Here is a 26,751-nt window from a genome sequence, read left to right on the forward strand (position 1 = left end):
TACCCCTACTTTAGTACAGTGGCTATGGTGCTCAACTGCTGACCCGAATGTCTCGGAATCGAGTCATGGCCGCGGCGGCCACATCGGCGATGGAGGCAGTAAAGCTTGAGGCCCGTGTACTCAGATTTAGGTGCGCGTTAAGAAACCCCACGTGGTCGAGATTTTCGAAGCCCTCCACTACTGTATTCCTCATAATCATGTCATATAGTTCTGGGACGTTAAACACCAACTATTACTAACGATAAATTTCCTTAATCCACCATAAGAATCGAATGTCTTCCATCATAATGGGTCATGACGGAAGCATGGTGGGTGATACTCTGTCCCGCTCCGAGCAAGTGAGAAAGCTTTGCATCGCTGTCCACATTACTACCCTGAAATGGGAACATGTGATAACAGGTGATCGTATCAAAAGTTTCATAAAATGCGCGTCTCTTCCGGCACAGAGAATGCGCTTACCTTGTGAAGTAGTTGCTGTGAACAGCTGTTTTTTTTTTCGATACCCCTTGAGGTTAATCAGCTACACGCAAGCGTCTAAACTCCCCATTTTTTCAGGCGGGTGAAGCGAGGGCTTAAGACTCCTTAATTTTGCAGTCATTGAGCCACAGTTCTCAGCGCACCAACTTTGTCTCTACCATGTCTACTACAATATTCACCATCTTGTTGAAACACATTCTTTCATAAGGCAAAGTCATCGTAATAAAAGATGGACAAGTTTTCAACAGCGAAGTACGGCTATAAACGTGCGTAACGCACAAAACATTAGTGCAACTTACCATTCCTGTGTGTTTTACAAATTATTATGGTAGGCGTGTACTAATCAGTTGAAGGCAGGGGTCACGAAGTCATAAATTTTAGTATTCTTTTGCATGAACAGCAAGTGGAAATTAAAGTAGGCGGCAGCGTACAAAAAAAGTAGATTAACAAAGATGAGAAGCAGAATTGATAGTTTGCTATTTGTTACTGAACAGTCGCATTATTAGAATGTATAAAGTCAACAAGGACACGGCAACTATAATAAAATGACTCTTTATTTTAAATCCCAATCTAGTGACTCGAGTCGAAATATTCCTGATATGGTACATACTCATAATCATGATGGTTCTGAGCTAGTTGGCTGAATGGTTAGATGGAGTTTAGATACGGAAATCCAGTGGGAGAGAATTCATACGCTTCCCATGAAATGTGGTTCGGTAACGTAAACTGGGCAATTAATTGCAGTGAAATAAGAACAAGGATTCAAGTGTTCATCACTCCAATTGGTTGACTAGTGGACATTAAAAAGATCCCACCTCCAATGTAGAGTTGCAGCTGACAATTTGTTCGTGTCGCGTATGTGTGTCTGCAAACATGTTCGCCGAAACAAGGAAAAAAAAATATCGTGTTAGATCGTTTATTGGTTTAGATTTTAGGGTAGCTTGAAACGGCCAATGCTACGCGCACAGACGTTCGTATGCTTGCGACATCGGTTGAGGCATGCACCGATACCAAATTACGCTATCGCGTTCTGCCCCACCACGGTGGTCTAGTGGTTATGGCGCTCGGCTGCTGACCCGAAGGTCGCGGGATCGAATCCCGGCCGCGGCGGCTGCATTTTCGATGGAGGCGAAAATATTTGAGGCCCGTGTACTTAGATTTAGGTGCACATTACACAACCCCAGCTGGTCGAAATTTCCGGAGCCCTCCACTACGGCGTCTCTCATAATCATATCGTGGTTTTGGGACTTTAAACCCAAAATATTATTATTACTATCGCGTTCTACTCTTGAAGGCAAACATCCAGCGTCCACCATGTTTCTTGGTCCTGATTTGTGATGTTCATATAGCAAGAGGGTCATGAATAGTGATAAGGAAAATAGAAATCCTCTTTCGAAGGAAATGAAAGAAAACTAGAGCTTCCTTGCGCTCGGCCATGGCATGCGTGCGGTGGTTTCAACGAACTGCTAGGTATTGTAAGTCCGTTTGAAAGGCATGCGAGAAAATGGGGTTGTCTACACGGGATGGTTTTATATTACGTCATACGTATGGTCATTGTGTTACCAGCCGATTCAGAGCTTGCGGTAATGACCAGCGTTAAAGTACAGGCTGAATGGTAGTTGTCTAGAGTGGTGGAGCACGTGGCTGTGGACGCTGGCAGCGCCCGCAGCTGCTACGTTGATTTAAAAACAGGCTTCGGTTCATGGTTAAAGTATAGCATAAGGGCGTAGCATGCGGTGTGGCTAAGTTTGGTAACATTACGGCGCCACTCTCTACATAGTTTGGCAAAAAACGGCGGCTGGAGCGGCCGACTGGCCACTTTAGAAAATTGCAATTCAGACTGTATTCTGTGTATACACAAAAGTCGCGTGCCACTCGTACGTATATAAGGTGGCTCAATATTGCAGGACTTAAGGGAATTTCACTTTTATGTATTTTTTTTTCAGGGTGGATTTGATTCTGTAACGAAACAATTTAAAGTGTATTTTCCTTCAAATTTCGCCTACCATTTCGCCTTCACCGTTGTATTTGAATATAACGGACAATACACGTAAGTTTTCCTTATCTAACAACAAACTGAATGGAATAGACCAACCAGTAGATCAGCCAGTCGACCAGCTTTCCGAGATCATCACCCTTCTGCTTGTTTCACTCTTCGCAGAGACGTAAGCTCATTAACGCTTGCCCACGAGATCAAACCGACGGAGACATATCTGACTCTTGGCTTTTCCGACGCCTATAAACTGGAATACTATCGCGACAAAGAGGAGCAAAATTTGAAACTTGAGTACACTACGACGCCTCCGAAAGGGTTTCACGTCCTCGAATTCCACACTGAAGCATCCAATCTCGTGGTAAGGTAGATTTCGCTTGAAATAGCCTAAGCATTGCAACAATAATTGAGTAGTTGTGTTCAGCAGTACAGGTGCAGGTAGCGCAGGTAAATTTTTGTAGTAGATGCTGTCGCACTCTCACGGAGTAGTGGTGATATTGACTGCGTATATCGGAGACATATGATGCGATATAGCACAAACTTTTCTTACTCAAAAGTGAGTGTACAAACGTTGCCTCAAAAGAGCTGGAAAATTTATACCACCCTACAGCACCTGCACACGTGCTAGGTGGCACTACATTCCGCTTTAATGAAATAATGATTCAAGTGATGTCATGCAAACAGTATGCTGTGGTTATTGTGAATAGTTGCTAATAAGTAAGCATAGAGGTAATGAGTCGTATTTATTATGTAATGTTAATGGAAGTTAGACCCAGTAAAATTGCTGAGAGATACAAATCCCAATATCAAGAGCTATTAATGTACCTGCCACAATATAACCATGAATTATAAAACGAAACAAAAGTATATACTGTATAATTTCGGTACAAAGAGGTTTCTTGAAACCTCGAAAAAAATAGGCGTACTGACCAACAAAAAAGATCAGTTTTCATCAATGGCTTTCGAACGTTTTGTTAAAACGGACGGTCTTGCGGCATAGCTTTTTCTTTTCCAGCTTCAATAACGACTGTTACATCATGCGTGCAGGTAACTCTGGATGGCGACCTCCTTTTCCCATCCTCGAGTGTTTACGCAGACACAGACGAGATGAAAATCTTTTGCACAGGACCAACAGGAAGCTCAAAGTTCGTATTTTGGGAAAGCCACTTCACTGCAAGCGAGTATCACCTGGTCCAGTTTGAAGTAAGAACGTATTTTTATTGAGGTACTAATTCAAGCTATTTGGCTCTATGTGCGGATGTTTATCGCTTTTACGCAGTTAGTTAAAAGCTTTGCTTCTAGACCGGTACAGGGATTAATGTACCTATTGTTTGTTTGATGGTTGCACCTTGGTGAACTAATGCAGCGTCTAAGTGCTTCCCTGGAGACTGTATTCAACAGGGGCTTGTATTAGAATACGACTACTGATAACAATTCTATAAGTAATTAGTAGCATTAGATTATTCATTTTAAGTAACAGTCCATGAGATGCCACACTACTGTAAATCTCGTGCGCAAGCCGTCGTGGTGGTACAGTGGTTACGGTAATCAGTTGTTGACCCGAAAGTCCCGGGTTCAGTCAACTTCACCGGGGGGGGGGGGGGGGTCGCATTTCGATGGTGGCAATCCTAGAGGCCGTGTATTTAGATTTAGCTGCACATTAAAAAAGGCCAGATGTTCGAAATTTTCGGAGCCGTCGACTACGGCACGTTTCATATTCATATCGCGGATATGGCGGTAATCCTCCTGATATTAATTAATAAATTTCTTCTGCACTCTATGCAATGAAGTTCTCATGGCTTCGAGACATAAGATTATACGCTTGCAATTTTTGTATAGTAACATATTTCTCTCAGTTTGACATAGTAAAATGAAACCGCAGTGATGTAAACAGGAACTGTCGCTCTGGGTTGACTTCCGTGACTGAAATGCGTGTATTTACCCCTCCATTAGCTCAGGATTATGGCGGCCACATTCCAGTTCCTTAAGGGTAATCGTTAACTGAGCGAGCATTAGCTTATAGTGATTATTATGTACTTAGAAAAGAAGCTCTCGGTCCTGGTACTCTGATTGAGATTGAGAAAAGAGTTGCGAATAAGTACAGATTTTGCTAGCGTCATTGTTTCATATTCCCTAAAAAGTCACGATTTCACCGCAAAGGCGAAGCAATGAATGCCTTAGCGGCAAACTGGAACGTTGTACAAAGTGAGGCTGGCAGCTAACTTTTTTGGATCCGATCTCGCGTAACTCGACAAGACGCTGGCGTAAGGTAATACGGGCGCTCCAGAGAGAGATGCTCTTAACGTACAGTCTCTTCGCGTTTAGAGTGCAGCACGTACGCGTAGAGGGGTATACGAGCCGCCCACTGATGGCTGCCGAGGCAGCGCGCGCGCCAGCGATCGCGACCGCGCCCTTATAGTCAAAGTTGACTGTCGCTGCTCCAGCGACACCCGCACTCCCTCCTTCCCCTCACGTCTTTTCATGCTCTTTCAAGACGGGCGGGGCGTCTCCTTTCTGGAGAGTGTCCATAGAATTGATACCCCACTAAAAAAGAGCACCTGTTGTTCTTTTTGTTTTCTATATTGTCCCGCATGTAACACATCTAGCTATAACATACAGGCTAACTCTAGCTTGAAGAGTGGCGTCAGACATGACATATATATATATGGCCATAGAAACTTCTCCCCCAAAGAAGTAAAAGTATCTGCAATAAATAAACGGCTTGGTGTTTTAGAGTGTAGTGCCGATGAACTAATGCCATCCCAACGAATACTTATATGCCCTATGAAAGTTAAAACCAGGAACGCTTCACTCCATACATACGCGCGCCAATTAAATGAACTCGTTACTAGGGCAGTCAAACCGTTTACTTGAGGCATTTTTTTTTCTAGAACATCTCAGTCCACTTCATGTGCTCATTATTAGGTAGGGTCTCTGTTCTTTTTTTTATATTTTTCGCTGCGGAACTTATAGAAATCGAATAGCCGAGGTAGTATAAATCTCGACCTCCACAGTAAGCCAGTTAAAAGGCAGAAAAATGCAGTTTTTTGCTACTGACAATATGGGCTGGCCTGGTCAAACAAATTTACGCCAGTGTGCTCCTATCATGAAAATACTTCCAGCCGATATTGCGTACTTTAACAAATATTTGGCTCTTAACTAAAAACGCCACACTTTAGCAGCACATTGTGGACACCATCGCTGCCTATATGGATAGGTATGTGTATTATTTCGCTATGCGTTCATAGAAATATATCTAACACGCTTTTGACGTATTGTCTTCTAGCCACTTCTCGCCTTCAGGCACGAGAACCTCAGCATCAGAAACGGGGGATACGCCTTCATAAAAGCCAAATGGCGACAGGATATAGAGTGAGTTTAAGTGCCTGATACTCTCCCTAAAATTATTTAGCCATATGCTTAGTTTTACAAAAAGTCGACGTTTCTTTAAGAGTAATAATAAGTGCTAGGGAAATAACCTTCCCGGGAAGGCCGCATCTATGCCGTTTCCGTCAATGAAACTTACAGCTTACGCATGAGTTCGACGAATTCCAAAGCAGATTTTTCGAGTAGTTCTTTCAACGACGATTTTCTGCCTGTACAAGAGAGAAATGTGGAAGGAATGGAGAGCTATGCAACGCTTTGTAACTGTACGAAATGTGGCTAACACCAGCATTATGGTGTTGTGGATGATCGGGCAAAAATCATTACGCAGCTTCACGTTAGCTGTGTCACTTATTTTTGCTCTTTCAGTATCAAAATCACCATCCCATTGTTCAGTGCATCTTTAATCAAGACGATTCGCTTCCGTCGGAGAAACGGCTTTTTGATCAAGATGTACAGCATTGGATACGCATATGGCTACGCAAACAAGATCACCGGTGCAATCTTGGACCACAGTTTGGCGAACATACCACTAGACGGATTTTACGTGGAGCCGCTGCCAAGTAACGTGATTGATTTCACAGTAGTAAGTAGCAAGAGGACACCGTGTGAAAGCCCAGCATCCTAAACATATGAGCTTGAGAAATGTGCATCACTAGAGCTGTACGCATTTGGCGTTATTAAGGGTCACCAAAAACGGCATGAGAGGCTCCTCTAAAGGAGATTTACACTAAACAAGTTTCTCGTAGCTACAGTAAAACCTCGGTGATACGATCACGGCTCGTACGAATTTCGGGGTGATACGAATTTTTCTGTGGTCCCGGCCAAGGCCCATTAGCCTCCATTGTATTGGAGAGCGGTTGTTACGAACCGATTTGCACCCCGTGACGTTTGATACGAAGGTACAATAGCGCACAGGTGCTGCCCGCGCTGTCGGCGAAGACGCGACAGTCATGCGCGGGCGCGGCCATGCGCGCTGCACGACCATCGACGGTGCGTCGTTGCCTCCGAGATAGTGCGCGCGAATCTTGGAGGCCTTTAGGCGCCTTCACGTTTAGATTACAGATGACCTTGACGTCGCGCTTTTTTTTTTCTGACGCGTTGACGCGCGCTCCTGTGCTCGAGGCAGCAGCGTCTTTGTGCTGTGTTAACACGTGCCTGCCACGTCGATGCAAGCCGTGTCCCCGCAATCAGACGTTCTATGAAACAAGACTGAAACTTGGGCTGCGGGTCCGTCATGAAGTCCCATTAAAGGTGGATGAAGACCCCAAGAGACGAAGCGGACGGTCTTGGCGAAGGAGCTTAGTCTCTATCTGTTGTGTGCAAAGCGATCCTAAGGCACTTTCGCCGCAGTACTGTTGTATCATGCAGAAAAGCGTAGTAAGATTATGAAGGAGCTACTAGCGGTGACGGGGCACAACACGTCTGGTTCAATAATTACACACACGTGCATGCACCGTATATTTACGAGTACAAGTAAGGTCGTTGACGTCTAAAACTTTACTGGCAATCATGCAGACCTGTTCATGACGTCGCTGCGGCACTGAGAAACACTGAATCAAAACGTATGCCAACTTCTTTTTGTCGCATACTAATTTTCCATGTGTTCTGGTGATACGAATTTCGGATGATACGAATATTTTGGTAACCCCGCGAGATTCGTATCACCGAGGTTTTACTGTATAAGGCGATACTTGTATTGAGTTGCCTGGTCATCGCCATAGCATCTTCGTCCAATTGTCTAAATAATATCGGTTGAGCATAAACTGGTAACAAACTTCAGCCATAGTCACCATCACTCTCCTCAGCCTATTTTATGAAATGCGCAGGACGAAGGCCTCTCCCAAATACCTTGAATGTACCATAGCTTGGACTAGCTGATTCCGTTTTAGCCTGGCGAACTTCTTAATTTCACCAACATACCTAACTCCCTATTGTGATGGGATGCGTTTACCATTCCTTGGTATCCGTTCCGTCGCTCTCACTGACCACCCGTTGTCATTCCGTGCGGAGTCAGCCAGAATACCTTGTTAAAAGTGAAGACGTTCTCTACCTGGTGGTAATGCACGCTCTGTTCTTTTTTTTTTGTTTTTTTAGGGGGAGGGGGCTTTCCTCCTGTGCAGCGTAGCTTTCTCTGCACTGTATAAATTTAGATACTCATTGCATGATTTTAATTATTGTACGCTATCATTTTCATGCACTAAACTTGGCAGTTTTAGGATGATAAAGCTTCAAAAGCGTTAAACTACGCCTGAATGAACTAACGTGACTAGTCAGCACTCACAGCCTCCCGTTTCTTATACAATGATTTCAGGGCATATATGCGATGGAGAAAAACATCGACCTGGGGTATCTGTGATCCTAGGTACAGGGTTAGCAGGTGACGCATATGTGGGCTGTCCTGCTTTCTGCAGTGTTATCGGTGAGGTCACATGCGACAATAAAAGCAAAGGCAGCGACAACGCACAATGTGCAAGCATCTCTTGTGACCATGCTTACTGGAGCACAAATATAGCGCAATGCCCAGCACAGAGGGCAAACGTGTAGGAAATATTCAAAAGTTGTAGTATGGGTAATTATTAACTACAGTACCTTTATCTGTAACTAATAATAAATAATGAAAACGAGTTGAATATGTGCTCTAAGGCCACATTGAAAAGTATATAAGCTAACTAAGTCAATTAAGTTTGCCGACGGAAGGCGCTGGATTTTTATATACCGCTTTACCGATTTCACTGGATTTTATCAGCACGTTTTAAGTTGTAGCTCGAGCTGGTCATATTGTCCTAGTTCTAACCGCCTTCCAACAAGCTGTGCAGTCTTGACAAGCATGTTCACAGTAAAAACAAATATATATTTGAACAAACGTGTTTTATGTTCTGTGAATGAACACACATCAGGATTATTCACAGAGCCCTGTCATATCAAGTGAAGTTGATTTGATTCCATTGATTGCGGAACACACAAAATAATATTAAGTATACAATGTATATGTACGACTAATTGCATTGGCAGGTTTGGTACGTTAATAATTTCCAACTACGAACGCATCTTTCATAATATTACCTCCAGACGCCAGAAGCGCCAATTTGGCTTTCGCGCTTACTTTTGAGGCAGGGGGTGGCCATATTTTTTTTTCGAGAATGGGAAGGGGGGATCCCATGCCGTTTTATTCATGTTGATGCGCTTGTTTCGGAGGACTTGAGTGGAATGATTTTAAGAAGCTCCAACTTGAAATTCAACTTTATTATTCTTCTTTACACATTATAAACGCCCTCCGAGTAAAAAGCTGCCTGGAAAAAAATATAAACATTTATGTCAAAAGTGATAGTTCTACGATTATTTAATTAAACCAGATTAAATTACCGAAACATTATTTTCCTGTTTATATATGCATTCTTTGAGTGGCAACACAAATGGCTCGTTGTTTTACTCTCTTGATGTCATCGCATCAATGTAAACAACCACAAATGTGTTTAATGATCGATTTATCAAGCATTATATAAGCGTTATAAAAATGTTTACGAAAGCACAGGCCAAAAGCCGCGTTTGTCAGTGTGTCTTGTAATGCTTATGCAAGGTTCTCCGAAAGCATAATTCCACTACCGCTCACAGTAATATATTGGTATACGTCGCTCTGTGTAAGTGTTATCCTGTTTGCATATCGTGTAAACGTAATTTCTGTTCTTGCTTTACAGGTTACCGGAGATATTCCCTAAAGTACACCTTCATTTGCGTAATTACACGGAGGGGAAATGAAACGTTCCAACGTCTCCATTTTGCTTCCATTTTCAAACATACCACCACATGCAATTTTAACTATAAATTGAATGTAGTAAAAAAACCTATCTCCGAATAATTCGCACGCACACGTATTGACAAATAAAAAAGGTTCTCAGAATTCTCAATTGCGTATAGTTCCACCGCCGTTATCACGGATCCATATTACTTCATTCAGTCTATTCCATACTCACTGTTCGAAGTAACAATTAGCAGCACAGATGAGCAGTCCAGTAGATGGGCAATACGGAACAATTTTGGTTGCTTTATTATGTGCTCATGAGCAGCTGAGACTACATGATCCACCGATATGGGATTTGAACAGCTAATAAGATAAACCTGTACTGGATCACAACTGGACAATGATGTTTTATTTTCAGCTGATCTCCAGTAGTATTTTATGTTTTCTGCGAATACCTGATGCATCGGCGCGCCATATAGAGGAAACGCAAAATGTGCGTTGTAAATCAATCGCATTAAAATCATACCGTGGCGAAGTAGAAAACAGGAATTTCTACACTGATGTAGCAATTATTCTACGTCTTATAAACAGTGCTGCCTTCAAAAGTGAAAAAATAAAACGAAACAGACGGTGGGTGAGTTTGACTTCATTGTCTTTCGACACTTCGAAGGACCATTTGTACACCAACCTTCAATTTTGATTTGTAAACTTTTGTACAATGATGTAAAAGTGCTTGTATCGTGAAATCAAAAGTTTTCTTTTGCGTTCCCGCAGTTATCCTACGGCAAAAAGAAATGATAAAAATCAGATACTTTGTGAAAAAAATGATAAAAATCAGATAATAAAGTCAGACATTAAATCCTTAGATATCGTAGATTTTCTTGAAGTGCGGCTAATAAGGTTGCCTAGGCATATTATCGCTTCCGAGCAGCGATGTTTGGATAAACCACGCCGGCTGAACTTACAGGGTGAATAAGTCGCACTTTTGCTGAACGCTCATGCTACGGAGAAAACTCTCCTGGGCTTGCTTTAGCAATAGTTCCTATATCCCGACCGCTTTCACCATTTTCCCGCTGTCCACCTGTTCCCCCAGCAGGCCACAGAGACGCTGCTAATTATTATTCAGTCAGTCACTCGTACTTTGTCAGGATCTAAATAGACGCATCATTTAGAGCGTACTGGTGTTCTCTCCTACAAGGCGGATTTAATGCTCTGCTTTATTGAGTCATTAAGGTGGTGCGCAGCAACTGGGCTGCAGAAAATATCCATCCGCAAAGTACAAAGTATTCACAAATATTTTTCCAAATCTACTTTGATTATTTCTTAAATTTCTACCTTTCCTGCATATTCATTACCTGTCAATGAAAGTACAGTTGTTCTTGCGCGATCTTATAGCGAATATTAACATACTCATTATTCGGCCCACTGCGAATTCTCTGATTGTTTCGTTGGTAACTTGGTGCTTGATATACAGCTTGCTCCACTAGCTTAACTCCCGCAATGCAGCTGATAACATGTGAGCAGCATTACCATTGAAATATTCATCTCAAGATGAATATACTAACACTCCCATATCGGGGCAAAAAACATGTGGACTTCCTAAATGTTTAACAGTGTAAATTTTGAAGCAGAAGTAAAGAAACTGGCTCGAACAACGCTGCACGTGGATTATACGCGACCGCAAATGCTCTGGCTTCAAAACAGTGGAGAAACGGTAGAAAAACGTTTAAAAATATCTGAAGCCTATAGAGAAACCCTGTTGAGCCGATGCATTGATTTATTAAATACAAAACTTGCAATCAAGGGAACTAAATCTAAGAAAACATTGTCCAGCTCAGCTCTAAGAATCATTGTGCAGCTTTGTCCAGCTGTTGATATCCAGGGCCAGACGCACATAACAATGTTTTTATACTCCCATTGTACAGAACCAGCTAAGCTTTATTTAGTTTTGTGCTGAGTGCTCCGCTCAATATGAAAAAAAAGTGGCCATGTGTTTTGTGCGCAAACACAGGATTACCGTCATGAATATCTTCGCTTCGCTGCATTTTCTACTTTTTGCTGTTCTCTGCGAATCGTCCACACCAGAAGCATATGGTGAGCAAGAGAACTCATACTTTTTATCTTCAGTGAGTCTTCTTCACCACTGTATATCACGTTGCAGACATATGTGTCCGTGTTGCTTTGTCATGTTAAATCAACATCACATTATCGTACTCTTAAATACTTCATGATAATTATTATCTTGACTAAAGTCTGCCTGAATAACATAATCATTTTTATTACGTCATTTCATTAATGAACGCTTTTGTGTGGGCTAGTTTCTTTATCTTACTAGCTAATCTGTAATAAGGGAAAAATGAAAACAAAAGCTGTGCTCCTAGAGCACCGCACGCTCATTCCTGTAGATAGAAATATTGGCAATGTAATTTTATCTTTTTAGTAGTCGTGATAAGATTGTAGAAGATCCAAACTACTTTTACTGTACCATGGTAAAATCATCATTAATTACCGCTGATAAGTGCTCATAATAGAAATATCCCGAAACAGCCTTTTTTTCTCCTAGTATTGATAGCACCTCGTGGAATATCAAACGACATATTTGCCCAAACGGAGGTTCAATATTTGAAATCCGTAGAATGGGGTGAAGGAGAAAAAGTAGGGTAGACCATAGACGAATAAATAAAGATACTCTCATCCTGAGAACTTGTGTGCAAGAATATTGCGTAAAGCCCAAAAAAGGTATACCAGCTTTTATACATGTTAGAATGCTCGGCTTTCCAATAAATTACGGGATGCATGGCAGCTGTAGTCTTTATTCTATGATACTAATGAAAGTAACGTGTGTTCTCTGAAGTTTACTTGTCGTATTTTTAGGGTTGAGGCTCACGCGATGCCTGTAAGTATTCTTACAATGAAAGAATATGAAAGAACCAGAGATAATAATCCAAAATACAACATTGCCCTTCATGTTGTTAATTGCACTTGTCGGCGTTCATAAATATTCAAATTGATGTCTTAAGCAACCTGAATTTATTCTGCTGAAGGGAACAAACAGAACGCGAGAAATCAATTAAGTTTATAATGATACCATGTCATGTTCATGACATGATAGGTAATTTAGCTGATTTTCTATTTTATGGAACAAAATTGTAGTTATTGTCTCAACGAAGCTTAGGAAATCAAGAATGCCCCCGTAAAAAGAGGCTACATGCCAAAGAGCCTTGTTACTGAGCAGCAATGGTTACGACATGTGTTTAGCAGATTTAACTTTCGGCAGTTCGAGAATTCGAGAAAACTACTCTTGGCACGTGATCACAAGCAGAGCTGTTCCTAGCGGTACAGGGATAAACACTTCCTCGAGTTTCACATTGTCTGTAGGCTTCTGCAGAATAAACGAAATGTCGAGTTGCCAAGCAATGATGCGTTGCCAGCGATTTGGTGCCATTCACGCACATTTCCTTTGGGGTTTCGTACACTGAATCCGGGCACAAATACAGCAAACCGCATTCGACTCAACACAAGTTCCTTTAACAACAAGTTAGTCAAAATAAGCATCATCGCGCAAAACATACACAAGCTATAAAAAACTTACAGGGCGCCTTATGCATTTTTCTAAAACGACTCGAAGGCGAACGATATATGCGATGTGGACTTGCTGGTAACACACCTTCTGTAGCTTTCGTCATAGCTTGATAAAAGTCGGTGCAAATAGACGCACAACGACAGAGCTGCAGACATAGCGCTCAGTGTGTCCATGTGTCTCGATTTGCCGAGTGTGTCCATGTTTGTCCTCATTTGTACCTTCTTTATTCCCGCTAGAAAGAAACCTGCTAGAAGCCGAACACCAGTATTATCATCATCATCACGTGAGCTTGAGAGGTCGCATGAGTACTTGTGACACATGCCGCGTTTACAAGGATAACGTCTTAGTTGGCACTCTGGCTAATTGTGGCGATGATCAACCATGTCTGAGCCCTTTTTCGTTAGTTAACCGCTTTCAGCCACCCATTCGTTACGCAGTTCACATGGTGTGATGCCTGGTGCTATTCTATGCTTCTTCCACGCAATGTCGCATTTGTTAACGTGACTCCTTGCTCGTAATGACGTTTGCGGAGTATATTTTCCACAGCGGCTTGAAGCACTGGCGTGGCCCTGTTGTAGAATTCTTGTCTGCCAGGCAGAATGGAATGGTTCTATTCCCTCTCAAACACTGATGTTTATCATGTTATTTTATTAAGGTCACATGAGCTTTTGTACTGCGCTACGTTTTCAAAAGGCGCGTCTAATGAAGCAATCAAGGCATTTACCTTAATGAGAAGTAAATACGAGAGTGCATTTGGAAAAGTGAAAAGGTAGCCACTACCAGAGAATGAAAGGTTGATGTGAATTCTTATTCGAGTGAGGAAATTCGCAAATGATCTCGGGCTCCTATATTAACTCTGGACAAGGTATTCGAATAGCCCATCGCCCATGGATTAGGGACACCACTGAAGCAAACATATCATTCCGAAAATATTGATCACCAGAGAACAGCTGCAAGCGTTTCGATACGATATAAACGCGAATAACGTAGGAAGTGCTGAAATAGTGAACGATTGAATGATTTGTATGGGTGATGTACAAAAATGTAATAATTCAGCTGCCTCAGCCCTATGTGAATTTTCACCCCATCAAAGAACCGCCATCATAGGCTTGTGGAAAACAGGCCATCTTGTGCGTAATCGTGCAGATGACCAAGAAAAGATCAATAAATCTATCAACTTATTGCCTACGATGTGAAGATCATCAGCGATATATATGTCACAAGAAATATTGAAGAAACACTATTGTGATAGATGTAATAAACTGAACTCGAAGGATATATGCTTCAGCACCCGAAGATAAGGAAAAGTAATCGGTGACCAAGAAATGTGATAAGAGACGCTCTAATGTGTTCTACATCATTTGCGACACTGACAAATGGCGGATATGTAATGCGCCTATCTGTTAGCCTCTTAGCATCTTACCGCTGCGCTTGCTTTGACATTTCTTTGACTTAGATGAACGGTGCAGCATTACTGCGGATTTTATTCTTCCGCTAAACGAATGCTCTCGTCAGCGATGGTTCTTTCATCGAAATGCCAAATTGTGTACTCCAAGTTGTAGCGATGGAGCACCATTCTCAAGCAAAATAGAATGCCAAGGAACATGTCGAAGTGGCAAGTAAATTTTTTCAACCCATGTTTTGCCTCACTTCTTCACTGGTACACATGCTCTTTTCTTGCTTTTGCTTAAGCTCTCAAGCTGTTTATGTCATTCGCTATCAACTTCTAGAGATATCATATATTAGTCAACTGATTAGGAGCAAATTCCTAAAAAAACTGTCAGCGAGTGTGCTATTTTCAAGAAAACTGCAGGTTCTGATTATTCACAGAAAATGTTTAAATATATCTATTTTTGTTTAGCACCTTAATGAAGCGATAGTCAGTTTTTTTCTTGACGCGTTTGACGATGTACATCACAAGCCAGGTGATAAGAAATTTGCAAAGTATATTGCAAGAAATTTGTATTTAGAAGCTGTTTTGGCTCTTCAAGGCACATTCCTGCCGCTTCTTTGAATGCGTTCAGCAGTGCTTCAGCAGTAGTCTCAATACTGAGTGATCAATCTTAAGTACCGGGTATCTAGCATTTACAGACGGGATGCTGTTTAAAACGGCGAGCGTGTTAAAAGGTACAAACACGAATGACAATGAAGCAATGTATATCCAAACGGCATCAAACTAAATAAGAAATATTCCATCGTATATATTCCAAATGTGGCTCGCTTGTATTGAAGTCGTTGCTCTGACCAGCTCGCTTCATCTACATGCATAAACAAGGCAGAATGGAACGCGTTTGACAATGTCGCGCGTTCAACCTAGCATGCTGAGACGCCTAAGGCATCTCCCAACGCTGATGGGGTGGCGTGGAATCGGTATTCACTAGAAGGTGTGCGCATGTAAGTATACTGAATATCAAGACTTCATCAACGACCTGAAATGACGGTGATAACTATTCATACATGGTTCCTGCTAAAATTATTGTTTGAATTTCCCATATGTCGTGCAGAAAGTGTGGTAATATCACGGAAGAAATGCCTCAGAAGATAATCCGCATAAGATCATTTGAAGAACGACATAGTGTGACGGCAGCACGGTTTTGCTATTTCCATTATACTTATAAATGTAGCCTGGGTACCTTAAACAGCCGAAACGTTATACGCTTTGGTTATACTCAGATAAATAAAATAAGGCAGCCACTTGGCACCACTAAATCCACCAAATAAACTGTATTTGCCTGTGCCATTTCATCGTGAAACAGCGAACGACGCACGGAATCCTCACGACTTTGTTAAAATCGTGTGAATTGGAGCATGTGGTGTCACGCAGACGTAAACAACTGCTACAGTTTCTTTATTTAAAATCAGATGTAAGCAAAAAAAACGAGTAATTACATTTACAACATCGAGAAAAAAATAGTTTAATAAACAGCAGCATAGTGAAATAACCTCGCTTGACATGCACTGATGCTTTTCTTTTCTGTTTTCGTTTCCTGACGCACTGAGAATGTAGAATAGTTTGCTCAGCGAATTGGAAACAATGACAGGACTCCCTATTTTCATAATGCCCGAAAACAGTAATTTGGCACTGGAATGCAAGAGATTGTGGTACCACCATTTCTTCATTGACATTTCGTTCTACAACGACGCTTGTTTCTTCCTTGTTTTTCTGTGGATGGTTACCGATAGCGTCAGAAAATTCGTACTCTGCGTATAAAATCATATTTTAAAAGAATATTGCATATAAAAAATCTGAATTTCTGACAAATTATACACCCAGTAATGACCACGACAGTACGTTTGACAATAGGATGATATAATTATTTAATCAATTATTTTATTATGTAATAAGCAGCTGCATCTAGAACCGAAACAGCTTTAAGGTATCAACGACTTGTTATTACTTAAAATAACAAGATTCTTCAGCATGATTAACAACGTGCTGTGCGGCTCACAGAACTTTTGTCAAATGAGTTTAAACCGTTATGTTGTGCGAAACAAAGTGACATCAAACTTTTCCTTTGCAAATACAGGTGATGTTTGCAGTTTCCCGGTGGCAAGCGCCGTGTGCGACCTTCAGGCGTTTCCAGTATACATTTACAGCCCGAAGGACGCAAGCTGCTTTCTGACATACGACTGCACATACTTCCTGAACAAGTTTCCTACATTACTAGAGTGCTACCAAACTTGCAAACAGCGTAAGTGGTGGCGAAGCTTAAAAGTTGGTACAATTTACGTCCATATAACTTGTTTTTGTTATTATTGTAAAACAATGCTGTTCAGCAGGCCATTTAATACTACTGCATTTATTGAGTGGAAATCAACAACACGCGCATTTTTCAGGAAATTGTTTTCTTGCAGAAAACTAGAAACGATAGCTTGGTCCTCCAGAAGGAAATCGTAAATATCAAAATTATATGCATATTGCACTACAATACTGTTGGTTCCTCGTTAGTTAAGGTCCTAATTGTGTGCGTTATTACAATAAAAATGCATATACTGATATTTTTCCTTAGCAAAGAACGTGTCAAGAAGCATACAGCAAAAAAATGTTTTGCCTCCTCTGTCCCTCGCTCAAGCACATACTGTAGGTTCCACGAAATCTTCACAATGGAAGATTACCAGTGGCATATGGCTTGCAGAGCTCCAATTAAGTTCGTTAGTACGAAGAACAGCTTTGTAGTAATTGATGAAGTGGGTTAGGGCTTTCCCTGTGTACCGCCACTCGTGTGAAAATCTACTTTGGCGCTTTAATGTTTCCAGACGCTTTCCACCATCTCGCCCAATATGAAGTTTTCGTAAACTATTTTCTTCCTTCTGCTGCATGTGTCTATAGAATGTGTCTATAGAATACGAACACTTGACGTTGTATCGTTTCAGTAATGAAGAGCACCTCCGTGAGCGAGCTTTATCGCATTCTGATCGGTGCCTTTGCCACCTGTGCATTTGTTGTGGTGCGTTGTTTGAAATGAGTATCTAACCTCTTATTTGCTGGTGCAGCACAACAAAACGTCAGAAGCACTAAAAACGAAAATCGCAGCGATGACCGCCGTCTGCCAAGCTACACTGAAATGTTGCAGTTACAGCGAAGTCTAGCATCGTCAAGGATACCAACTCTCAAAATAGCCATGCCACCTAAGCCGCCAACAAAGGGTGAGCGCATATTGTTGATGATTATCGAGATCAGGAATGCTATAATCTCGTGGAACCAGTAGTGATTGTTAGCGATGCGACGTATAACAAACGTCGTGTGATTTCTTTACGGCAGGCTGAATGTACACGAAATGAAAAGAATTTTGGCAAACGACGGATTGTCTATAGACAACACGGGCGCCCAAGAAAGGCACATCTTTCTTCATGCACATTATTGTATCTGCGTGGCACCCATTCGTAGAAACATGCCTTACGGCTACTGAAGGGACATAGGTAAATGCAACTTCAAGCCCTGGAGTATGCCACGATTTCCTTAAGGGCACAGTGTAGGCCCTATTCCTCCCATGTACTTTAAGGCTTCTTTATACCCATGTTTTAAGAAACTGTTGTATGTAAATCATTTGGGATCTTTTTTCATTTTATTTGTTGGCGTCTCTTCTTGCAATGGAACTAGAATTACAATTGTATTTCAAGTTCTGACATTTTGCAATTTTTTTAGCAAAGCCGATAGCTCTTGTCCTTCTTTAATTAAAAGCGCAAAAAAAGAAAACTGTTCCGCTTACGCACACCATTCAAGTTCAGTAGACTTCTAGCTAGGTTCAGTAGCTTTCTGGTTTATTCTGCCTAAATACTATGCCTTGTGCTTTTCTAGTAGTTTTAATATTAGAGTAGACGTAACAAAATTGATTACGAGATACTGAGAGTTAAAGGAAAAACAAGTTTGTCTTCTGTTTTGCTCAAAAAGATGTACTGAATTACATCATTGTATCAACGTGCCATAATCATCGCACGAACCAGCTTTTCGCTTCTTTTCTTGGTTTCTTGGTTTCCTGGCTTGGTTTGTCATATCTTCTGTGTCTCTACTGTCCAAATAGTGCCGATGCCGGTCAAACTCCCCCAACCATATCGCAGTGTTGAGCATCGGTGATATGCGAAACGGCCTTGAGAAAGTTCATTCGGGCCATGCAGGCCTTCATGAGAGTCAGAGCGGTTTCAAAGATGGCATTTCTGAGGGTCCTCCTACTTCTCAATCCTGCCAATGTCTTGAGCAGGAGCACACTACTGGGTACTAGCTGGTAGCTTGACATTATGTGAAATTTGCGGCCGGATCTTACCACATTGGTAGGATCCGTACGCAGGAGGACAAAATGTCCATAAAGTCAGGCCGGTAGCTAGGACCCAGTGCTGTGCTCCTGCTCAAGTACCTCCTTCAGGCGCGACATACTCATAACTATTAAGCAAGCGTCAAACTATCAGTCACGACGCCCAAGAAAACTGCAGAAGTGTGGCCACATTGCTAAGCTGAAATGTTTGATTGTTAATTTAAAATAAAATATGTATTTTCAATTCGACATGGTTGCAAAGGAAAATATATCAATTATTTTTTCTTCCAACTTCCTCTTATTTCTCTGTCTTATTTTTCGCTTCAGATAATAAGTGCAAAATGAACGCAGTTCCTGTATCACTAAATAACTGCCTCTTTAAACGGTGGTACTACGATGAGTACAAGCGAGCGTGCTTACCCACCTGTTCCAGGGATGCGCCATTCATAAATAAACTAGCCTGTGATGGAGTCTGCCGAACTGGTGAGGACACATTACTACATAGGTTTTCGCTTTAAATTTGCATTGTCATGTATGATTTAAAAAGTTCTATGATTTGTATTAAACAGAACCTGAAATCTCCTTCATTCTGACTACATTTATACCATAATTTATGGGAAATACGGAGCATCAGTGTCGCAGTTCCACGTTCTCTGTTCACCAGGGGCATAAAGTATTGTTTGCTGTCTTTTTTTTCATAAGATAAACAAGGCTTACAAAAAGCAGAGTATAAAACTGTTTACTAGGTAGAAATGCCAGAAAACAACTACTTCCATTACCTATCGACAAAGGCTAATGTCTGAATGATTTCAATGTTTTGATGTGCTAGTTGAGAAGCTCACTAATTGCCATTTCTTTGAGATGAGGGCAAGCTGATCTATTTAAAATTTAGACAATAATGTGTGCTTGTTGACTTCACAGCTGAAGTTTGCAAATTCCCGATGGCAAGCTTTCTGTGCTTCAACGAAGTTCACCCTGTATTTATATATAATCAGAACGACCAGTCATGCTTCAAGTCGTTCAGCTGCTCGTATTTCGGAAATAAATTTCCTACTTTGGACGAGTGTCGACAAACCTGCAAGAAGTGTAAGTAAATTGCCTCGGCACCTTGCTAAATATATGTGCAACTTAGTCGATTACGTACTGCACGTCGTGGCGGATATTCGTGGCAGCAGCATTAATTGTACGATACTCTTTGCTAGCTATGCAACATGCTAGACAATCAACAGTATTTCTGGCTAAACTGTAATATTCTGGGTATTGATATTGTCACGGGGTTGTGACGTATACGAAGGGAGCAGTCGGCGCGTCCATTATGAAACTCTTTATTTCACCAAACTTGTGGCCGGGAAACGGAAAGTCAAACTACGGCAATACACACTCTACACTGACAGCGGCAAAGAGAGCGTCGGCCGCCGAATAATTGACAAGCGGTACAGCCTGTCGGCTTTTGTACATGTGCCATCGAAGACTCCAGCGTTATTGCTTGTGGACGCGTGAGCTCTAGACAATTCGCGTCCCATGTGGAATCTTAACAGAACGATCTCAAGTTATCGCGAAGCTTCTCAAACACTAGTGTGCGGCCTGCGCCGAGCTTTGCTTACAGTCTTTGAGGGTGAAACACGAAGGTATCACAATAAAACACGCGTAGCAATATCGCTAAACTTAACACCTGTTTATCTGTTTTATGCAGGCGCAGATAAGGAGTCACTGGGCAGTTCTACAGCAAACACCGTTCGGCACTACGGCAAAGCTCTCAATATTAGTTCGAGTGGTGCCAATCGAACCCCCGCATTGCATTCTGGTTCGCAAAATTATGCAGGAATGATGCGTGAGTTAAGTCTCTTGCAAATGTTTCTCCATGGTAGTCACTCGACAAGCCATATTTTATTCGCCTGTGATACGTCCGGAAATATCACCCGTGAAAATACTCACCGGCGATTACGATAATACATAACTCGAAATTTGAGCCAAGCTATACGCTTGTTTAACATTGGCTTTAAATTGAAGGAATAATTTTGACTCATGTATGTATGTACAGTTACATATTACCTTTATTTTAGTTTTCATTATTGCTAAATGTATTATTTTAAGTTTTCATTGCATTTTTCGTTTCTCCTTGGGTGACGCGAACTGCAGTTACATATACAACGCTTTATTTTACTATTTTTTGTTATTAGGTTTATTTATTTTTATTTTTATTTTCCATTTCGGCGGCGAAGCTTTCAGAACAATGCAACAGGCCTCTGCGGACGATCGGCGTCGCTTGTCTTTAAGAGTGACAGACAGGCGCCTATGGTGAAGGCAAACAAGGAAGGACACACAACGCAGGAACGGGCGCCTAAAATCTGCGCTCTCAAAGACACGAAATAGGCAATGATGGGAAACTTTCCAGCAAAATCCGCATTCCTCACTTTGTTATATTTGAAATTAATGCCTCACTCTTTATTTCAGATGTCACTCGCCAGTAACCAAACCAAATGTATTTCGCAGTGCCCAGCTACGAGACTTCTACACAGTACAGAAAAACCTAACTGGTACAATTGTATCTCATTTGGTCAAAAACACCATTTTAATTAACAATTACAGCCTCACAAAAGTAACTGGTGTTACTCAGATTTAATTGATTATGTTTTCGTTACATCCCTTTCTATCTCACGTGCACAGCATGAATTTGCCTGCTCACACTGGAATAGTCACCTATGACATTACCATTCCTCAAGTAGAACTGAGAATTGGAGGATTGCGACAACCTTTCTGTGTGCTTTCTGCGTATTACCACACGCATTTGTTATTAGAAATACTTGACAAAAACATCATTATCGATTTTACAGTGTATCGCGTAGAAAAATAAATGACCGCGTTCCATTAGCCAGATTTCTTAAAGTTTGTGAGTTACCTATATGCGGCTGCCAAGTATTGTATAATTCGTAACCCCTCTGAGAAAACGAAAATATCTAATGTTTGCAGAGGACAAACAGGCTGTAGTGTACGGGGACAGCAGTGGCCGCTTTCCTGGCTTTTCTAAGACTTCTGTCGCATTTGCTGGCCGAGAACCAGCTTCGGCTCCTTTCGTGAATGAAAATGATCCATTGTATTGAGCGTTGGCAGCAGGAGTGGGTGAGCTCTTTTTGCTACATCTTCTTTGTGCTTAGAAGACGTCTAATTTCTCAGTTTTAAGATGCAGATGAGCACCGCAAGGTATAAATCGCAATGGATGTATTCATCAGGGAACGTCGAACAAAAAGTTGGTGAGGCTAATAGCTTTAATATTCACAACCAACATTTCCTCAAACGCGTGTACGAAATGAGAGCTGAACTACAAGAATAGAATGGTGAAAGTGTAACTTGCTGTTTAAACAAATAATTTCTTCAAAATCGCAGTACCAGTAAACTATTCCCTACAAGTTACTGAGAATGACCCACGTAATGAATGGGAAGAGAAGCACATGAAGCGCTCTGAACGCTTGAGCATTTAGGAATGACAAAGAAAGATGGTGCCAGGATATCTGGTCAGCAGCGTGATTGGAACAAACAGTGATGCTTCGTCATTATATGTATTATTCCAGCAGGTTAGATGAATGACTAAGTTGAACCAGGCGAAATACTCCGAAGCGGAAGAAGATCATTATCATTTTACTTACCTGCAGAAAATACTCTATCTTTCTGTGAATGTTTCCGTTTACTTCAACGTTCGCCAAATATAATTACATGGGAAAATAATTTAAAAAGACGCCAGTTGTGAAGACTGGCCAAAATTATTGCGAAAGTGTTAAAGTGCACGTTCGGTTCACAGGAAGTAGGACTCAACGACAAGTACGTCGACAGGGCATCCGACAGAGTGACAGACATGGTAAAATTTAGCAATCTGTTCTAGTTATGAGACGATGTGCTCCATATATGCAAACAGAAACATTGGGTATGATATTATAGACAGCAAACTGTGTTGCCGAATGAGATTCTTTTTGGCATGATGTAATCAGGAGATTATGCAAGTAGCGCCAGAAAATGCCCTTAGTCATAAAGTAACCTAAAACTTTTTGCAAAAACTTGCAAAAATTGCTAGCCGTTGCTAAGAAACCAGAACTTTTTGTCTAGTTTTCTGGATACAGTTCAAACTTTAAGCAGGAACTTAAGAGTGCATAAAACGACAGATATTTCCTCTTCGTCAGCAATGCAAGCGTCAACAAGTAGTGAATTATGCTATAAGTTTGAGGAAAACAAAATGCGGTACTCTAGAACAAAGCACATGTGAACGCGGACCTCTTTGCGAGTTCAAAAATTTACAAAAGTCCATGCATTCGACTTTGCCTGTGTAACGACAGATTTTAGCCTCGATGACGTCAATGTCGAACATAACTTTCTCGCGTAACGCCGTTTAACAGCCGAACTGTTTAAGGTTTTCATTTTTTCGTGGAGCGTGCGCAAGAAATGGCGCCATGCTATGACGAGGAGAGAAGGAAAGAAAGACAGAAAAAAGAGAAACAGAGAGAGAGAGATAAACACAGAGGAGAAACAATTAAAGAAAAACATATCGAGAACGAGACAGATAAACAGATAGCAAGAAAAAGAAGTGAGAGAAAGAAAGCATAGCATAGGGTTGCATAATATGTTATAGCAAGTGGGTGAGAAAGAGAAGTGAGGAGGGATGATGGGAAGATGGGGAGCAAGGTAAAGCATTTCATAGCCATGCATAGTATGGTATAACAAGGGAATGGGAAAGGGAAGTGAAGTTAAGGAGGAGTTAAGTGAGGACGAAGAGAGAGTGTGAAACATTGCATAGTTATGTGCAGTATGCAATAGCAAGGGGTGGCAAGGGGGAGTGAGGGGGAGAGAAAAGAGGAGGGGAGAGGGTGAAACATAGCATAGCACGTATAGCACAACATAGCAAGGAGCGGGCAGAAGTGAGGATGAGGAGGACGGAAATAACGAGGGGAGAGGGTACAGCCCAGCAGACTCTTCTATTGTACAGTATATAGCAAGGGGTGGGAAGAAAGTGAAGGTGAAGAGGAGGAAAAAATTACACCATGTCCCGCTAAAGGGGACCATGAGGCGATGCGAAGCCGGAGCACTTGCACGATCGCGTTCCGTTGGCGTTCGCTGGGCATGCTACCGACCTCGCGTCGTGGAACGCGAAGAGGAACACTACGCGCGTCGTGTCTTTCCTCTAGCCTGGCCGTTAATTCTCATAGGGCGTGCGGGGAACGCAGTCCACAGGCGTGCGAAAGAGAGGCAGCGTAGGAGAGGAGAGAGAGGGGGAGGGGACGCGCATGCGATGGCCCTCATCGCGGCGGTGCGCAGGGGAGAATTTCGGCACGTTGAGCCCGCATTTGAGAGGAGCCAACCAAGGCAAGCGCTGGACTGAACGCGCGCAGCGCTCTACCACTTGAAGGAGAGGAGACTAGAGGAGGAGGGTAGCGTATGCGCCGGGAGAGCCGAAGCGAGAGCGCAGGAGAAGCGCAAGCAGGTGCTGGTAGAGAAGAGGAGAGAGTAACGCGCAGCTGTTGGAGAGTGGAAAGGAGGAGAGTCGTGCATGCGTAGTGTGAGTGCGGACTACTACGCCGCGTGCGGATTACCACGTCGCGTTACATACCCCCGAGCGAGAGATACTTCGCATCTAAAGGCACTAGCTCTCTTCGTACTACTAGTGCGTAGCTGCCCGATTCTTTTTTGTGCAAAGATGATCTGTTTGTGACGTGTCTATTTCATTTTTTCCGAACAAGTTTGTTACTAAATATCTGGGGTTTAACGTCCTAAACCACGATATCATTATGAGGGACGCCGTAATGGAGGTTTCCGGAATTTCGACCACCTGGGATACATTAAGGTGTACCTAAATCTAAGTACACTTTGTTAGGAAGCTCAGTTACGAAGTAAAACAATTGTGCTTAACGTTTGGAAACAACTGTACAGCCAGCATGACCTCCGAGAGCCAACTTATTTTTCATCAGTACAATTTTTAAGGTTGCCGAAAGAAGGATGCGGCGGCCGCACATCAACTTCCGATAATTAAATATGAAGTTTGAAACAGAGGTAGGTCAATATGGCAATGTTGATGATTTTCTTGTTCTTTGTTCTGATACAAAACGAACCCAGCTATTGAATGTTTGAGGGCTGCCTCCTCGCACAGCGTATAAACTATGAACTACCAACGTATTTTTTCACATGCTATAGCCAACTGATGTGAATTCGGAGTGACTGGGCAGGCAGCCCGTCGAAGCTGGCTTACTAAATGCGGTTTTAAGCTGACAGAAATTTATGTGATAAGGAGAAGTGCCTTTGATACAGTAGACAATCAAGTATGAAGTTTCTATTGCATCGCTACTATTGTTTCCAGCATATGATGTAAATGGAGCACCACTTCGAGAAAATAGAGGCGTTGTTCGTTACTTACCTATCAGAGTGCTATAGTGAAGACCGTGTAGTTAACTCGAGCTTCATCCGTCCGGTATGTGCCTGAATCAGCTTTCCTTAGAGATTCATGTTGCGCTGTGATGCAGTGACCCATGTAATATTTCATTTTAGAGCGACGATATGCACAAACGAATAAGTAGAACATATAAATAAACACTACAATACCTCGTGCAATCACCTTTTTTTTCTAATTTTTGCTTACTTTTATTAACAGGACAATCATATGGACATAAATTACCAGGGACCCCTCGGAACGACCACGTGTTTTCTCAACAAATCTGAGAAGATTCATCTACCGAGAGTGCAAATGAACACAAGGAATGTTTGTAACACTAGGTGTCTTCAAGAAAGAATGTGCTTCTTGCACAAGATATTCCAAGAGGTTCAGATCCTGTACGTGCGAACATTACATGCGGACATTACATGCAGCAAATATAAACGTATTTACCAAGCGACAAGGGAAAGGCTATCTTAGCGAATGTATTGGGCCTTGCTTTAGACATTTGTTTGCATTTACTGTTTTTACAAGTGGACAATACACATTCAAAGTGCATTTGCTGGTATTACCAAGAATTGCAACATCTCAATACGTAAGTGAAGTACGGTTGGTATGAATAATAAATAGCAATGATTAATGCGACAGCCTTCGATTCCTCATCAAACGCCAAAATTGCGCGTCAGCGTGGGCGTCGCGCGCCGTCGGGCACAGCATGAGTGATGGAAAAAATCATCATCACACGATGACATCCCCATGTGACGTCATCATGACCGCACAGTCACATAATGTCTGACTTCATCATGACATCACAATTTCTGGCTGATGTCACGTGGCGTCACGTCACATCTCGTCATCACACGACATCGTAGCTTGGTCAATGGTGGGCCGATCACGGAGGCAGTGCAGAACCAGGCGAAGTGTCTCCGATCCTGGAGGCATTGCAAAACCACGCTAGGTGCCGAAAGCATTCGGAGGGGGAGGGGAGTGATCAATACACCGACTAGGCGCAAAAAGAAGATAGTTTTCACCTTCGAGTCACTTTAGATTAATGCACAAGGGATCGTGTGAGCTTTCGCATGGTAAAAATGATGAATACAATTCTTTCATGTTAGGCGCGATCGCGAGAAAATGGTTGCCAAGTATTCGATTATTGTGCCATTTGCAAGCGCGCGTGGTTTAACAAATAACAAATGAAAGTATTTGGGAGTTATGTGATTACAACTTTTCAGACACGCACTTATTCACTCTGCCGCAACTTTCGTTCTTCAATGCAGGCTAAAACTGTTTTAGAGTAGTCTAATGCACTATCTGATTCGATAATCATAGTTAGCGACATTCTCTTCAACACATTAAGTGTTTTCTTTATCGTGTGTCTATTGACTTAACGCGGTAAATCCTGCACATATTCTG

The 26,751-nt window shown here is 41.9% G+C and overlaps 1 protein-coding gene and 1 long non-coding RNA gene across 3 annotated transcripts in view; both read left to right on the plus strand.

The window, feature by feature from the left end:
• Positions 1–1,515: 1,515 nt before the first annotated feature.
• Positions 1,516–26,751, plus strand: part of LOC125759553 (uncharacterized) — a 45,521-nt gene continuing 20,285 nt past the window's right edge. Inside the window, exon 1 of the long non-coding RNA XR_007417147.1 lies at positions 1,516–1,559. This is a non-coding gene — a long non-coding RNA (uncharacterized LOC125759553). The remainder of the gene's footprint in view (positions 1,560–26,751) is intronic.
• On the plus strand, positions 11,560–25,976 carry LOC119402069 (uncharacterized). 2 transcript variants are annotated; one of them, XM_037669162.1, is made up of 9 exons: positions 11,560–11,690; positions 14,636–14,794; positions 16,707–16,871; positions 17,674–17,826; positions 19,257–19,412; positions 19,851–20,015; positions 20,623–20,760; positions 21,900–22,049; positions 25,558–25,976. In XM_037669162.1, the coding sequence occupies exons 1-8, from the start codon at positions 11,585–11,587 to the stop codon at positions 22,028–22,030; spliced, it is 1,173 nt and encodes a 390-aa protein (XP_037525090.1). In that variant the 5' UTR covers positions 11,560–11,584; the 3' UTR covers positions 22,031–22,049; positions 25,558–25,976. The 2 variants fall into 2 exon arrangements, with proteins under 2 accessions (XP_037525090.1, XP_037525091.1); XM_037669163.1 differs by lacking the exon at positions 21,900–22,049.

The sequence above is a fragment of the Rhipicephalus sanguineus genome, chromosome 8 (genome assembly GCF_013339695.2).
Source record: "Rhipicephalus sanguineus isolate Rsan-2018 chromosome 8, BIME_Rsan_1.4, whole genome shotgun sequence".
Lineage (NCBI taxonomy): Eukaryota > Metazoa > Arthropoda > Arachnida > Ixodida > Ixodidae > Rhipicephalus > Rhipicephalus sanguineus.